This window comes from Vicugna pacos, chromosome 25 (assembly GCF_048564905.1).
Source record: "Vicugna pacos chromosome 25, VicPac4, whole genome shotgun sequence".
Lineage (NCBI taxonomy): Eukaryota > Metazoa > Chordata > Mammalia > Artiodactyla > Camelidae > Vicugna > Vicugna pacos.
The window spans coordinates 10,622,094-10,639,504 of NC_133011.1; the positions used below are offsets into that span (position 1 = coordinate 10,622,094).

General features: G+C 39.9%; 1 protein-coding gene across 4 annotated transcripts in view; it reads left to right on the plus strand.

The window, feature by feature from the left end:
• GRHL2 (grainyhead like transcription factor 2) overlaps positions 1-17,411 on the plus strand; it is a 144,790-nt gene that overhangs the window by 45,852 nt on the left and 81,527 nt on the right. For all 4 annotated transcript variants that reach the window (XM_015246054.3, XM_031691211.2, XM_015246052.3 and 1 more), the window contains exons 4-6: positions 2,271-2,664; positions 11,098-11,153; positions 14,152-14,308. In XM_015246054.3, coding sequence (XP_015101540.1) covers positions 2,271-2,664; positions 11,098-11,153; positions 14,152-14,308 — 607 coding nt within the window. The remainder of the gene's footprint in view (positions 1-2,270; positions 2,665-11,097; positions 11,154-14,151; positions 14,309-17,411) is intronic.

The window sequence follows — 17,411 nt, forward strand, 5'->3', positions numbered from 1 at the left end:
CTTTCTTTGAGGAACATCTATTAACATTCCGTGCAATGTTCTAAACACTGAGGTTTAGGAAAGGCTGCTATAAATGGGTGGTCTGGATTTTGGCATCATCAGCTCACTGGATTCAGATTAAACATTCTTTCTGCATTTTCACTGTGTCTTAGATACAGATTCATTGTATTGATTTGGCCACGAAAGCAGGTTATTACTTAAAGCCAGAATGTTTGGAGACTTGCGATTTTGTTCTTTAAAGGATTCTTTTTTCGAATGATTTCTACGAGTCTGTGACTGATGCATAGAAGTTCCGATATTTTTCTGTTGGCTTTGTTCACGTGGAGCCAGTCTTTCCTCAAGCTTCACTTTGAAGTTTTATCTGAAAAATCAAAGCTAAAAATACCAAGTCCTGCTTGAGAGTTAGGCAGACTCCAAAGCGAGCAGACTTCCGTTAACAGAGAGGAGCCAGGAGAGCTCAATTCTTGGAAGAACCAATTTTCTTCAAATATTTTTCTCGATGAGAGAGACCTGTAAGTCCCAGAAAGCACATGCTAGTTTCAAAAAAGCAGACACTGGAGATGGGGCCCCATGTAAATATGCATTTTCTCTCTATGTCATTCAGAATAATCCATAAATAAGTAAGAGGTGGCCTCAAATCTTACTGAATGCAAGGACTTTGTTAGTAAAATCATTTTGCTCTCAACAACAGTCTCTTGTTAAAGAAGCTTCTCTTTGCGTCTGCTCTCTCCCAGAATTCTATAGCATAGATGAAAGTATTTCATCCTGTCCTGGCAAGAATTAATTTTCTAAATCCTTTCCTCTCTCTTTGTACCAGCCAGGAGGTCTGCGATCTGAGAGATCTTGTCTTACATAAGCCCAGTTAACACCCCTTCCTTAAGCCCTGAAAGTAATTTAATGCTAAGGATATCAATGAGCTCATGTTATTTCTCAATTTAGTGCAAATATTTTAATGATAAATTCTCATTATCTTATTTTCCCTGTAAGGAGTTTAGCCCACAGAACAGTGAAAAATATTCTCCCACTCTCCCTCTTCAAGTTATTGTCCTGTCCCTCCCTTTTTTTTTTTTTAGCTATTTTATTTTTTTGTTCTTTTGGTCTTTAATTCTTATTTTTTACTGAAGTGTAGTCGATTTACAATGTTAGTTTCAGGTATACAGCAGAGAGATTCAGTTATACATATACATACATACACACGTATTTTTTCAGATTCTTTTCCATTACAGCTCATTATAAGAAGTTGAATATAGTTCCCTTTGCTGTACAGTAGGTCCTTGTTTATCCATTTTATACGTGGTAATATATATTTGTTAAACCCCAAATCCTAATTTATCCCTCCCCCACTTCCCCCTAAAGCTATTTTAGATTCTTTTCTTTAGAAAGCTTTCAGACATATCCATAAGTAAACAGTATAATGAACCCACAAATACCCATCCCATCCCCCAGTTTCAGCAATGATAACTTTTGTTACACCTGCTTAATTTCCACCTTCCCTCTCCTTTCCCCCTGCCTTTTTTTTTTAATTGCAATAGTATTTAAAGTAAGTCCCCAGTTTACTGCTTACTTTATGTCATTTCACCTCTAACAACTTCTGATTTGTATCTCTAAATACACAAGGACATTTTATTACATAATCTCAAAATCATCACATCTCACTAAAGTAGCAATACTTCTTAACATCAGCTAACTCCCAGTTCATATTCAATTGCCTCAAAAATCTCATTGCCTCATGAATGCCTCTGGTTTCTCAGATCAGGATCAAAACAAGATATGCTCATCATACATGACTGTTTTGTCCTTTAAATCTCTTAATCTAGAGGGGGTTCCCACTTTTCTTTTTTTTTTTTTCAAAGCCTCTGACTTATTGAAGAAACCAGGTCAACAAGATGTTCAATATTCTGGCTTGTTTGACTGTTTCTTTTGATGTTGTTTGAGTCATTCTTCTGCTCCTATATTTCCTAAGAACTGGACGTTGGATATAAAGGCTTACTTTGATTTAGGGTCAACTTTTTTTTTTTTTTTTTTTGTCAATAGCACTTTTTAGGTGGAGCTGATTGCATGATACCAGGAGGCACACACATGGGTAGTTGCCCTGCTTCTAGTGATGCAAAGATCCATTGCATTCCATTGTAAAGTTCGCTGTCAATTTTTCCCCTAACACATTTGCATCTACTGATTATTGCTTGCATCAGTAATTTTATTAAGAGTTGCAAATGGTGATTTTTCTAATTGTGTCATGTTGTGGGGGGTGGGTGGGTTTAACCACACAGAAACTGTCTTGGCACCAGTGAAGCCCAGAGTAATTTGAGTGGAGGAGAAAACCGAGTGCAGGTCCTAAAGACTGTTCCAGTGAACCTTTCCCTAAATCAAGACCACCTGGAGAATTCAAAACGGGAACAGTACAGCACGAACGTCCCCGAGAGCCCAGCCATCATCCCCGTGTCAGGAATCACAGTGGTGAAGGCTGAAGATTTCACGCCGGTTTTCATGGCCCCACCTGTGCACTACGCCCGGGGAGACGGTGAGGAGCAGCGCGTGGTTATCTTTGAGCAGGCTCAGTACGGCGTGCCCTCCATGGCCGGCCACGGCACCTACCTCAAGGATGACCAGCGCAGCACCCCGGACAGCACTTACAGCGAGAGCTTCAAAGACGGAACCACAGAGGTGAGTCCTTCGCTCTTACGTTAACAGCTGGAACCGAAACCCAGAACCCTCACCTAATTTTTTTTTTTCTACTTGCTTTCGAAATGGAATAAATGAATTAAACTGTGAGTTCAGGATTTTTTTTTTAATGTGTTGGCATCTTTCTTTATAAGCAGATTTTATTAAACCATTTGATCTATGTGTGTGTAGGAATAGTCTTTTTTTTCTGACTCTTAGATGACAGATTCCTTTATTGGTGTTAGTTTTAGTCTTAAAATTAAATATTTATGAAGAATGAAGAGCTGTTTGTGTGGAAACTTCCTACTTTGTAAAGTTTTCACCTTGACCGCTTCCAAATGGCAGCTAAAGATGTTGCCTGTCCCTCCCTTTTTAAAAACAATTATCAGCGGAAGGTATAGCTCAAGTGGTAGAGTACGAACTTAGCATTCATGAGGTCCTGGGTTCAATCCCCAGTACCTCCTCCGAAGAATAAATAAGCCTAATTACCTCCTCCCACCAAAACAAGACAAAACAAACAAAAAAAACCCCTACAAAAAAAGTAAAAAAAACAATACCAGTCTTTAAAGACCTTGTCTGATTGAATACTGAAGAAAGAACTGGTGTTATCAATAAGCAAGTGTGTGTGTGTGTGTGCACTTTGTACCTTATAAACAGGGGCTACGTGTTCTCATGTGCCCATAGAACTTAACAAAAACAATGAGCATTGCTAGCATTGCTTGCTTGTTTTAAATTCACACGTTTTAAGGGCACAGTTTGAAAATTTTGGTGATTGTACACAACTGTGTACATCAGAATAAATAGAAAGTTTCCTCATTCTAAAAGTTTGAACTTGAAGCCCTCTCCTCTTTCTTCATTTGCTCATGACAAGCACTAATCTGTCTTCTGTTGTGATAGTTTTGCTTTTTCTAAAATTTCATATAAATGGAATGACAGATTATAGAGTCTTATATGTTGTCTTTCATTTAGCATAATATTTTTGAGATTCAACTGTATTTTTATTTGTATTCAATAATTTGTTTCTTAAATTGCTGTGTAGTATTTCATGGTAAGCATGTATCGCAATTTATTCACCAGTTGGTGGTCATTGGTGGCTTCTAGAGTTTGGCTATTATTAATAATGCTGCTGTGAACATTCGGGTTTATGTGTTAATGCTGACATATCCTCGCATTTCTCTCGGGTAAATACCTAGGACTGGGCTTGCTGGGTCACGTGGTAAATGTATGTGTAGCTTTATAAGGTACTACTGTACAGTGTTTCAGAGTGGCTGTAACATTTTCATTCCCACCCGCAATACTGAGGATTCCCATTTTCCACATCCTTGCCCAGACTTGGTATTGTATATGTGTATGTACATATATACATATATATATATATATGTGTTCTTTTTTATTACAGGTTACTGCAAGTCATTGAATATAGTTCCCTGAGCTATACAGTAGGACCTTGTTGTTTATCTATTCTGTACATAGTAGTGTGTATCTGCAAATCCCAAACTCTTAATTTATCCCTCCCTCCCTCCTTCTCTCCCCTGGTAACCGTAAGTTTGTTTTCTGTCTGTGAGTCTTTTTCTGTTTTGTAAATAAGTTCATTTGTGTCATTTTTTTAGATTCCACATATAAGTGATATCATATGATGTTTGTCTTTCTCTGCCTGACTTCACTTAGTATGATCATCTCTAGGTCCACCCATGTTGCTGCAAGTCAGATAATTTGCCCAATTTTAAAACTGGGTTATTTGTCTCCCTTTTATTAAGCTGTAAGAGTTTCCAGAATAACGTGAATGTAGCCCTTGGTCAGTTATATGCTTTGCAGTTTGGTAGCTTCTTTATTTTCTTAATTGTGTTTTTTCAAGGATGTAGAGCTTGCCAGCTAGAGCCTGACAGCTTGTGGCTTAAATATTGTTGCAAACAGTATTTAATCTTGATGAAGTCCAATTGATCAGTTTTTTTCTTTTATAGCTTATACTTTTGATGTGCTGTTTAAGAAGTCTTGGCCTACAAAGATTTTCTCTCTTTTTTTTAAAGATGTATAATAGTTTTACCTCTTATATGTAGCTCTATGATCCACAATGAGATAATTTTTATATCTGGTATAAGAGAAGGGTTGAGTCCCATTTCTTCTCATATTGATACCCAATGTTCCAGAACCATTTGCTGAAAAGACATTTAATTGCCTTGGGGTCTTTGCAGAAGAACATCAGCTGATGATATAATTGTGGATAACCTCTCCAATTTGATCCAGAACACATTGTGCATTTTTTTTAATTAGCTCAGGTCAGCTTCTGCCACATTTAGGTGCAGTGCCTTTGCATTCGAGATGATGGTCATTGACATCACATTTTTCAGTCGGCTGGGTCAATGCAAGACAATGGCAGAAGGGGAAAGCTTGAGGTTTCTAATTTCTTAAAGAGGAGTAAATATGGTGGCAGCATACCAAATATTTGCAACCTGTGCCCATTTAAATTGCCATTTGGGACAAAATTCAGCCACCTGAGGCTGAAGTTGCAGCCTTAAATAATAATATTTTAGAAGAATAAGCATTTGATGAGCACATACCATGTGCTGGACATCATTCTAAGTGACATATACTCATTTAATCCTCACAAAAACCCTATGAGGAAGATACTGTTATTGTCATCTGTATTTTCCAAGTGAGGATACAAAGACACAGAGAGTGTAAGAATGCCGGTGGTCCCCTCGTAGTAAGTGGCAGAGATGGGACTGGCCACAAGCTGTCGGGCCCCAGGACCTGTATCCTTACCATCACCTCTGCACTCAGAGACGGTGAGGCCTTCTAGTTCTCAGGAGGTCCACTGCGTAACACAGCGACTTGCCCAAACGTGTTTGCTTTTTTAAATCTAAGTGTTCTTTATCTATGTCATTAGCTATTTCTCATCTTTCATATGAGAATAAGAGGGGCAGAAGGGACCAGCTCTCTACAGCGTTGGTAGGAGGTCAGGGGAGACAAGTCACATAAGCAGTCCTTTCTCTCTGGCCCCCATCATCCCCAAGTACCTGCTGGATCCTGCAAAATCGAGGAATGAGCGGAGCGGGACACGATAAATTCCCTGCCCTTAACAGACTTCCGTGCTTCTTGGGTTCTGGTGGCCTTATATCAAACTTTCAGTGTCCTTGTAATAAAAATAGGGTCTTAAAGTTTGATTCTTTAGCTTCTTGTGCTGTGTTGCTTAAAATAGTTAACAAGTTTTTTTTTTAAAAAAAAAACAAAAAACAAAAAACTGAGTGAGGGCTCTTGTAGAATTTTTGGTATTGAATATTTGATTTGCCCTCGAGCAGTCAGGGGTGCTTCTGCAGGAAAAGCACATCCACGCAGAAATGTGCGGTGCATATTTTTTCACTACAGGGTTGCTCCTGGTGTTTTTCTCACACGGTGCAGAAATATTCCATTAGTCCCAGAGGAGTCCATGGACGTGGTCCAATGTCAGCAGAACCATCGTGCTCTTTGGAGGATGTGTTATCAGCTGTGTTTGTGTTGCAGATAAAGAGGCTTATGAAAGGAAGCTATTGTCTTTTATTTTGAAGTGGATGAGAAAGCAACTTAGCAGAAACTCAATGGGAAAATTATTTCCACTGGATTTGCTTTAGCTGCTCTCCAAGTCTTGGGAATCAGTGTTTACGTTGCATATTGGATTTCAATCTGATGTGAATCAAATGGAAAGATCTACTATGAACTTTAGCCATGGCATTTTCAACTGGTTATGAGGTTAGGTGAGCTCAGAGTAATTTCACCAAGTAAATTTTACTAAGGAAAATTTAAAACCTAGTACTTCTTTTAGGCAAACTATTAAAACGTTTACTACTTGTTGAATTAGCAAGTTTCATTTGTTATTAGAGATGGCTTCTTTCTGTGTGTGTGTGTGTGTGTGTGTGTGTGTTTATACCAGGGAAGGGAGCAGTCTGGTTCAACTCAGGTTGGGATTTTTTTTAGGACCAGTGGTAGCATTAAAAAGTTCATTAATGAATTTATTTTAGCTAAGTTGATTTATATTTTATTCTATATCTTCTTTGTAATAGCATTTGGTAAATATTTATACTGGGTGTTAGACATTGTGCTAGATGTGGAAGTAGAGGGCAGAAGAGGCATGCCTTGGTTTCTGTGCTTTAGAAGTTTACTATCTGTCTATATCTGTGAAGAGAAATAAAAATAGCTGCTATTTATTGAGTACAACTGGGTGCCAGGCACTGTGGCTTACACAGTTTATTTCTAATATTGACTATACCACCATTCTGCAGGGAAGATATTATTTTTTGCAATTTACAGATAAAGAGAATGGATTCAGAGAGGTTATGAACTTGCCAAAGGTCACAGCTAATAAGCAAAGTGTATAGTTGATAAATATAAATCAGGGCAGTACTAACACCTAGAACATATAAAACTTGAGAGGTGGAAGAAAGAGCTTTCATAGAAAAATCTTATGTATTGTCATCATAAGGCTCAAGGGAAAGAATTTGCTTATTCTATACTACAAGTTTGTATAGGTCAGTTAACATAAGGCTGTCTAGCTGAAGGAATCAAGGAAAAGATCTCAGTGACTTGATACACTGAAAATTTATTTCTTGCTAATAATAATCTTGATACATGTCTGCAGATCTGTCTTCTGATCAGTGACTCAGGAGTCCAGGTTCCCTTTATCTTGTGACATTACCATCTCTACAAGGGGCTTCCAGGATCACCCCAGCTGGGAGAGAGAGACCTTGGAGGTGGTACGCTGACTTGTAAATGACCTGGAAGTGACACCATTACCCCTGTTCACATTTCATTGGCTAGAATTAGTCACATGGGCCTAACTAACTGCAAGAGGGCTGAGAACTTTAGTTTAGTCCTTTAGTTCAGGAATAACTATCTATGGGTGAGCACTCACTGTTTCTACCACCTATTTCATTATTTAAGCCCTGGTATATTATTTGTCAAATTAACACAGTTTGCAGAGAATCCTGAAATGAAATAGAAGAATGATTATTTGTCATGCCCAATGGACACATGATGGTTAGTTGAGTGATTTTATATTCATCTGTGGACTGATACTGTAGGTTATCTTGGATCTAAGCCCTGGCTAATGTGATTAATTTTTAACTGGTAGCTCATCTCTCCCCACAAATTTGAAGAATAAAATCTTAAAAATTGGACTAAATTGGAACATGACTTCATTTCTGATGAGTGCAGCCAATTTTATTACATTAATTTTAAATACATGATACAGTGTATATCGTACTACCAAACTTCTGTCATTTTGTTATTTTGTTTTTGCATCAAGCAGAATTTTTGGAAAATCCTTAGCATACACATTTTTATACTTTGGGAGGATTTAGGTTTCTCTACATGTAATCAAAGTTGACACAATTAGATGATCCATTATTCAAGTTCATAGTGGCCATCTCCCCGCCTCTTGAATAGAATGGCTCTGGAAACCCCTCTTCTGTTAAAGCTGTTACTTTTCAGCACTATTTGATACTTTGATCACGCTTGCCTCTTGGAAATGCTCTTGGCTTTATGTCCACTGCTTCAGTTATCATGTCTGTCTTGAATACTTCTCCTTTTTTTTTTTCCAGCCCAGTCTTCTTCTCTGAGCTCCAAACCTTTATGCCCAACTGCCTATTTGACTCTCCGTGTATTCAGAATTTAATTTACAATCTTTGCTCATGTTCTCTGCCCTAGTGGAGTGGCACCACCATCCTTCTGGTTTCTCAAGCAACCAGGATATTTTCTTGATACTTTGCTCTCCGCTTATCCTCGTCTAAGTCATTATCAGTTCATCAGTTTCACTTTCTTAAATGTCTCTGGAATCCATCCATTGTCTCCATCCTGCTTCCACCATACTGGCTTGTGCTATCATTGTCTCTGGCCTATAATACTGTCCACTTTTGTACACTGTACTTGTGACGGTCTTTTCAAAATGCTAATCTGATCATGACACCCTATCACTTAAATCCCTCTGTTTTTAGGATTAAGATCTAAATTTTTAACAGGTTTACAAGGCCTTCCTTGCACACTCTGTTTCTTCTCTGTTTTTCCCACCTCATCTTGCACATCTTCCCCCATTGTGCTCTCTGCTCTGGGCTTCATTCAGTTCTGTGAACCTGATATGCTCCCTCCTGCCCCAGGACCTTTGTGCATGCTATTCCATCTCTTAGAACTGTGCTGCACAGTCCTGTAGCCATTAGCCACATATGGCTGTTAAAATTAAATAAAATTAAAAGTTCAGTTCCTCAGTCCCACTAACTCCATGTTAGGTCTCACCTAGTACAAGTGGCCAGTGGCTACCATTTTGGATAGTGAAGATATAGAACACTTCCATCTTCACATGAAATTCTATTGGACAGTGCTATTCTAGAATATTCTTTACTTCCTTCTACACCTTCCTTCTGTGACTTCTTCAGAGAAGCCCTCCCTGTCCCGTCCCTTTAGTTCCTAGTAAAGTCAGTTTTCTTTTTATCTAAGTCCACTGGCCAAAGACTACCATGAACACATCTGTAGTCAAAGATATTTATTTAGCCTGCTTCTGCAGGGGACCCCTAGGGGCAACTCAGTAAGAGAGAATTGGGAGGAGCTCTTTATCATGTTTGGGTTGTCCTTGACTTCATCAATGCGCCACCTTTGTACCCATCATTTGTCTTGACTTATGGTGGTTCTCTCTTACTTGGATTACTTTCCCTCAATTTCTTCAATTAATCCAGGTTCTCCTTAGCTTCAAAGGGTCAGAGCAAAGTTCACAATATCCATAAAATCTTTCTATAATTTTGCTGATCTTCTCTTCCTGGTAATATTCATTCTGTACTTTTTTTAGTCAGGATACCTGAATAAATGAATGAATGAATGTTTCAACATAGACTTTCATATCTAGTTATTTTCTGTATTTCAGTTTCTCTGGTGCTGCCATATGAATTTACTCATGTCCTCAACCAATTTTTATATCTTTGAGGCAGGGAAAGTGTCTTACACATTTTTTGTATTTCTTGCAGCACCCATCAGTGGTGAAGCCCCAGAATATTTCTACTGGATGCCTTGCTGATTGGTTGACTGATTGCAGAAAGAATACAAATCTGTACTTTGATTCTCTGCCATGATTAATGAACCAGTTAACAAACATTTGTCAAAGGTTCTTGCACTGCATTTGGGTAAAGTTGGAAGGGCAAACTATCTTCTTGGATCCAAGGAATTTATAAGACTGGATAAAAAGAAAGATTCCACGTGTGTGCATGTAAACTGTGGTGTAAGGGTACACTGCATTCTAGAGATGGTGGTTAGAGATTGTGAAGAAAGTTTGAAAAATAGCTGTGAGAAACCCCGTCCTGAGAAGGAAATCTTTGAATTACTTGTCAAAAATAGAAAGTTATGGCAGAGAAACGAGAAGCAGGAAAGTTGTTTCTTAGGAAGAGATGCTAGAAAAAAGGCCACAGTGGAAGATCCAAATGTGTGTGGCCCACCAAGTGCTTTTTCATCAATATTGGCTTTTTTTTTAAGCCTTTTAATTTTTATCTATCTATCTATCTATCTATTGAAACATAGTTGATTCATCAGTAGTCTATTATATTCACTTTAGGATCACGAGTTAGGGCTTTTCTGCAACTACTTTTGAAAAGATTCTAAACTGTAGCAAAATACATTGTATTTGTACTAAGTATATAACAATAGACTTCTATGGACTGAAGCCTCTTCACGTATAATACTGAGACTTGAAGTTTCTCCCAAAAACCTACTCTTACAACGTTGTGATAATGAAGTTCTTAGAGAAGGGCACTGAGTATGATCAAGTGATTACTACAGAACAGAATTTCATACACACAGACAGAGCGCCCGAGGAACCAGGAACTGGTCTTAGTACTTTACCTCTACCAATGCATTTAATTCTTCTAATCGCTGTAAGCAGGCATTTTACAGATGAAGAAAGTCTGGCACATGCCTCAGTCTGCACAGACAGCAGGTAAAAGAGTTAGAACGTGACTCGAGACAGTCTTGTTCCAGAAACTACACTCCTAAAACTCTGCATACTGCTTGTGATGTTCTCTGTGGCCTCTGGGTAATCAGTGTTCCATTAACTCAGAATTTGTGACTTTTGAAATAAGTGTTGGAGATAGGAAAATGGAACAGATATTTAGATGTTTGTGGAAACAGTTTCCAGTACCTGAAAACCCTTTAGGAACCCCTGTGGACATGTGAATGTAGACATGTGAATAATGTACAAAGCACAAATGCATTTTCTGTTGTGTGTAATTCTGTGCACAGGTCACATGCGAGTTCTGTACACAGATGGTAACCATTTTCATTGTATTTCAAAACATAATACCAAAAAATGGATAATTTTCCTTTTTAAAATGAGGATAAAACAGTTTGGATCCATTTGACACTTTTTTTTTCTTTTTGCATAATGACTCCCCTACTTGTTTTCATTTTGTTGACTTTTACATTTTGCAGAAATTTCGGAGTGCTTCAGTTGGGGCTGAGGAGTACATGTACGACCAGACAGCAAGGTAGGTCACCAGGAGATGCCCCTAGAAGCTAATGAACTGATGGCTGCTTAAATGTATCCCCACGTTATACTTTTAAACCTTTAAGAGAAAATTCTTTTCTCCACACAATGACTTCTAAATGACTAATTCCAGTCCTGATCAACTTTTTGAGGCCTGTACCCTTTCTTTGTCCTTTCGTTGGCCAGACAGCCTTTCTTAGGTGTTCTTCTGAGCCTCAAACATGTGGGTCTCCAAAACAGCATGTGAAAAACAGAACTCTCTTTTTTTCCCTCTTCTTTGCTTCCTTCTTTACTTCTTTCACATGTGTTCTTCCATGTTTATTTCTTCCTGTGCCTAATAATGTAGCCATCCTCCCAGCTACCCACTCAAGAGGTGTGAAGGTCTGCCTACCCTCCTGCTACGTTCCCAGCACCTGCCAAGTGCTGAATGTCCACCTGTCCTATTCCTTCCCCTCACTCTTGCTTGTGTTCTCCTGAGCTATTGGCGTACAACTGATCGCCCTGCCAGCACTTTCCTTTGGGCATATCTACCTTTTACTGTCCTGCATTGGTGCCTCCCATGTGTCAGCAATGCAATAGGGATTGGGGATAAGATATAACCCCTCTTTACAAGAGGCCCATAAACGTTTGGAGGAGTTTGTGATGTCAGACAGGCTGCAGTATGTTTGGTAAGTGATGAGTCCTGCTACAGAGATACGTTAATCTACAGCTGAAATGACCAACAGGCCTGGGTGGGGGGATCTGAGTGGGACGGGGCAGAGCGTCACAGGAAGTGGCATTTGAGCTGAATCTTGAAGGATTATCAGGAGCTCTCCAGGGAAAGAAGGAGGAGTAAAGAATATTCTGGGTTAAGAGGCCAGATGTTCAAAGGCCACGGTGGTGATCATGCCTGAAGACAGGAGAGAACGGCAGGGATGTACTGCCCCCTCCCACTGACACAACTGAATGAGTGATTTCACCATCTCAGACAGAATGAAACAAAAATTCCTTATGAAAGTAGTCAGGGGCCCTTTATGTGCTGGTCCCTTGTTACTTTCACTTTGTCCCCTGTTGCATTTCTTGCCACTTTACTTTTACACGTGTGGCCTTCTTCTCTTCAGATCCTACAGGGTCTTGCTTCAACCTCAGGCTCCCCGGTCATCCTCCCCGGATCATCCTAGGCAGAGCTGGGGAGTTCGGAGGCAGTAAAGGGGAGGGGAGAGGCAGGAAAGATAAAGTTCCAAGTCACCTTCTAAAATGTGGAAATACATCTACAATTTGCATGCTATCAATTCACCGTGTCACCAGCTATTAGGCCAATGAAAAGAGCATCGACCTACCAGCCCTTGACCCGATTTCTCTCTCTGCTGTTGTACTTGTTTCCCGGAGTGAGCAAGTTTCTCAGCCCCTCTTCGGCTGAGAAATGAGGAAGGTGCTTCTTATCTTGTGTTGCGGATAAGCTTGGGGGATGTGAATCCCCTGACGTTATAGTAAAAGTCATTTGTGTTCATATGTGCTTTTATCTGGGAAGAGGGCTCACAGCTTTCTTCATGTTTTTCAAGCAGCCTGTGCCCTAGTCAAGCTCTGAGTTTAGGCAATTCCTAATATCCTGTTCAGGTCTCAAATTTTATGACTCACTGGTTATCTTGAAATTACTTTTTCCAGGCAAAATGACAGTGGAATTGGTTCTGTCTTGAATGATTTATTTGCCACCTTATTCAAAGACACATATTCTGGAATTTGTTTTGTTTATCAGCTTAAGCCTAAGATTTTTATCATGTCAGGGGAATATGATTTTGTCCTTCAAATTTCTTTCTCATTATGAAAGTTAAAAAAGAATCAAATGTTGCAGAAATATTTAACATAGAAGGCAAAAGTCGCCCATAATCTTGTAAGCAGATCATTTTAAGAAGCAAACTCTGAGACATTTTTGCATCAAAAGCCTTTCAAATAGACCCAGTGAAGGGCTTCTGATGATTCAGAAAACACTCAAAGCATTTGTAATTAGATCATCACTCTGTGCCATCCTGCAGTGTAGTAGAAGTAAATATTCTGAGTGAACATCTTAAACAGAAAGGCTGTGGTTCATACCCGTTGTTCATTTGGAACAATTGATATATTCTTCAAAGTTGGGAAAAAATCAGTGTTTTTTCCCTTGTATTAATTAAATTGTATTTTAAAAAATATTAGGGGAACTTATTAAGAGCAAGGATCTGCAAACTTGTTTTTCAGCAACGGGCTAGATAGTAAATATTTGAGATTTGGTGGCCCTATACAGTCTCTCTCACAACTACTCAACTCTGCTGTTGTAGCACGAAAGCAGCCACAGATGAGATATAAGCAAACGAGTGTAGCCGTGTTCCAATAAAACTTTATTTACAGCAACAGGCAGTAAGCTGGATTTGGCCCATGGACCATTGTTTGTAAATTCCTGATTTAGAACAGCAACCCTGTCCTGAGTTCTTCTGCAGGCTTAAGGAACAAAAATAAAAAAATACTTCCTGGTATGGAACTAGATTCTTAATGAATATTTGAATTTTAGATTCTTACATTTTGAAATGTTTTAAAGTGGGAAGTAGCTATTTGCAACATGTTGGTTAGACAAAAGAAGTTTAGGTATATACATGAATTGAACAAAAGCATTCACACGTTTGGCTTTTTCCTAAGATGAACGTGGCAAATTCTATCGATTTTTGAGTTCAGGCATTACAGAGTGCCAACTATGCCGTAGCAGAGGCTCCCTGGCCCGGCCTCGCACAATTGGACAGGCCCATCATGGACTTTCTCCCCTTTGAAACCATCTGGTTTATGGTCTGCTGTTAGAAGTGTTAGTTGTGTGCATTGTACCAGCAGTGACCTTTGTTCTGGTCTCATCTCTTTTGCCATATGCTGTGTTTTGTCTCTAAAACAGAGTAAATATTGGTTAACATTCATCCAAAATGCTATTGATGTGAAATTGATCAGCAAGTCAGAGATGTACAAGTGAGTGTATCTGACCAGTGTTTGTTTTCTGTTCACAGTGGCACCTTTCAGTACACCCTGGAAGCCACCAAATCTCTCCGTCAGAAGCAGGGGGAGGGCCCCATGACCTACCTCAACAAGGGACAGTTCTACGCCATAACGCTCAGCGAGACAGGGGACAACAAGTGCTTCCGACACCCAATCAGCAAAGTCAGGGTAGGGACCTCGTCTCTCAAATAAAGCACGGGGAGGGCAGATGAAAGCAGCTGCTACCTGCCAGCCTTGTGGAAGGGCAGGGAAAAAACTCCAAAATAAATAATTCTAGAACAAACGTCAGAGGGTTGGGGCAAGAGAACTTATTGGTTTACAGTTTATCATTTTAATCAGTAACTAATAAACCCCAGGAAGGGACGTGGTAGGAACATGCCTTCTGACTGTATCCAAGGAATTTTCCCGGCTTCATTCATCGCCTGTGTGCTACCTAGTTGTTACTGTTGTTGTTTTCAATCAAATGATCTTCATTTTTCAAGTAAGTAGCTGTGAGTCAGAGCATCTTTATGGGCAGGAAGGAGCTGAGCTTTCTAACATAGAGGAGGGTGCAATTCATTCTGTGTCCCTGAGTCCTTTACAGCTTTGTTTAAAAACCATCTATAGCCCAGCTCTTACTCAGGAGTCAAGGGGGAGGCATGCTATGGTCCCTCCCAGGAGTGGCTTGGAGGAATTTTCACATTCATGAGTGTTAGTTCTATTTGTGGGAAATAAAACTGCCCTGGAAGGCTGCCAGCTTCTGGCATTCTCGCTCCTCCCAAGAAGGGAGGGAACTGGTAATCCCTCTCTACTGAAAAGGAAAATTATAGCAGAGCTCTGAAAAGAGGTTGAAGGACTTTCCTGCCCTGCTGTAAAATGATTTATGCTGCTGCGTGCGTGGTGCCCACCCCTCCTTATTTTATCCAGAGCTCCGTTCTCCTAAGCTCTTTCTCCAGCACACTGAGCAAGGAACGCTGTGCTGTGCCGGGACAGTGAGTCTACTCCATCCCCGACCCCCATGCAAAGGTAATAGATGAGGTAGAAGAGAGAGGAGTCACTGGGCACTTGCTGGCCAGCTTGCCTGTTACTAGCTTTAGGTAAAATCATTGCAATGGCAGTCTCTTGAATCAACCAGGTTTTGTGGCTTTGTTTCCACGAGAAAGACAAAGAATCGCTGCTCATTTGTCCAGCAAGACTTCCTCCCTCAAAGGTTGTCCCAGTGGCAGACTGGAGCTGTAGAAGGCAGGGCAGCTGAGAGTGAGGAGAAAGATGGGGGAGATGTGGGGCTAATGTCCAACCAAGGCTGAGCCCGTGGCAGGTGGAAGGTGCTCAGTGTGCTGTGTGCCCTCCAGGGGAGTTAGTATGTCCCAGCCCTGTGGTCCAGGATACGGTGGAAGGATGCCCTCATCATCTTTATCACCATCATCACAACAATACAGCTAATATTTATTAAGTGTATCTTCTATGTGCCAAGCTCTGTGCTAAATAACACACATCTCATAACTCATTTTAAACTAACAACAACCCTATGAAATAGACATTATTTTTATGATGTTACAGATGAACAAACTTGGCCTTTGAGAAGCTAGCAACTGGCCAAGTTTCCATAGCTAAAATGTGAGGGAACCAGGCTACATATCCCAAGCAGTCAACTCCTCACCTATTCTCTTAACTACTAAGTGTACTGTGTTGAGTAGCATGGAGGCCTGAAAGGCAGGTGGATGTTAGCCTGGGATCCATCTCAGGAAATACATCCTAGAATTTGCATCCTACACGCTCATATGTGGATGCCTGGTAAGAAGACACTGGATAAATTTTCTTTTTAAAAAAATCTTCTAAATTACAAGTGTATAATCATATACACCCTTGTACCAACACCATTATTATCACTGTGAAAAGATGACGCATGATTAGTAATCTAAGTCCATGACAACAGCTTGGAGTACAGGAACTGTTCCAAGAATTCTACTTCATTGAAATCATGGGAATAATTTAATATAGAAACGTTATTTCCTTCCATTCCATTTTGCCTGAAGCAAGGAGCCTTCCTTCTTTTAAGGACTTCCGTCTAACAGCTTTGGAGAGTAGGATGGGCCTTCTCAAAGCGGATCCTTCTTACTCCTCGGCTCTGGGAGAGTGAGCGGTCCGGAGGGAGGAGCGATGCGCTTGGAACCTCCCGGTGCTGGTTTCTGAGAACAGTGTTGCATCCGAGTCGAAGCACGTAGCCTGGACAATGGCAGTTTCAAACTGCCTTCTTCTTTACCACTGAAGACATACAGTTCCAAACCGAGAACATGCCGTTATTTATGCTGTTAGTCATTTGCTAGAAAAAGTTACCTTAAGTGTTGTTTTTATTTCAGTGACTGGGGGTGGCAGGGGCCCACACAGTAAACTCTTACAGACAAGTGAAAAAGCCTGAGGAAGAATGGAGAGCAGACTGAGTGCCAGCAGGTCCCTCTCTCCTCACCTCTCCTCCACGCTTTTGAGGGTCATGCTGCTTGTGAAGCAAATAACATGGATATGTATTTCTAAACTAGTTTTTCTAACAGACACCTGCGTTCCTGTATAACAAATGTTCACATAGACACTGGGAATAAGCCAGCTTTTGACTTGGCAGTACGGCCACAAGCATATATCTGGTGTCTATTATTTGTCAGTTTGTCAGTAACCAGGGCCCCCGGGGTGACACTGTCCTGCCCTTGCTGAGTGATAAGTTAGTGAAAGACCTGGCCATGGACTGAGTAATTAAAAATACCTAAGTAGATGGCTGCGAGTGTGTAAAATGCTACAAAGGAGACGTTATTGAGGAATGAGAGTCAATGAAATATTCTTCTGGAATAGCAGAAAAAAAATGTCTAAGAAGTATTTTAGATATGGAATGAAAGGGGGACTGTATTCCTGGGTACAGTATTCCTGATGCTGTAATTAAAGGAGTTTTTTTGGTTTGTTTATTTATTTTTTTGTTTTTGGTACCTTCTCCATCTCATAAATGACAATGTATTAACATATGTTTTGTTTAACAAGGCTACTTGTAACTTAGACTTAAAAGTGGTTTGGGATTCTTATTTCTACAAGGTGTAATTAGTTTCTTAAGCTCATTTTAAAAGTACATCCACTATTTAAATAAATAACATAGTTGACCTTGTATCTTGTGGTCTAACAAAATATCTGTAGCTTAGATCTGTGTTCATCAACATCATCTCATCTTTTAGGATTTCTCTCATTACCTCCACTGATCCAGCCAGAGGCATTTAATGAGGTCAGAGACGGATATTTGCTCCTTTACAAATGT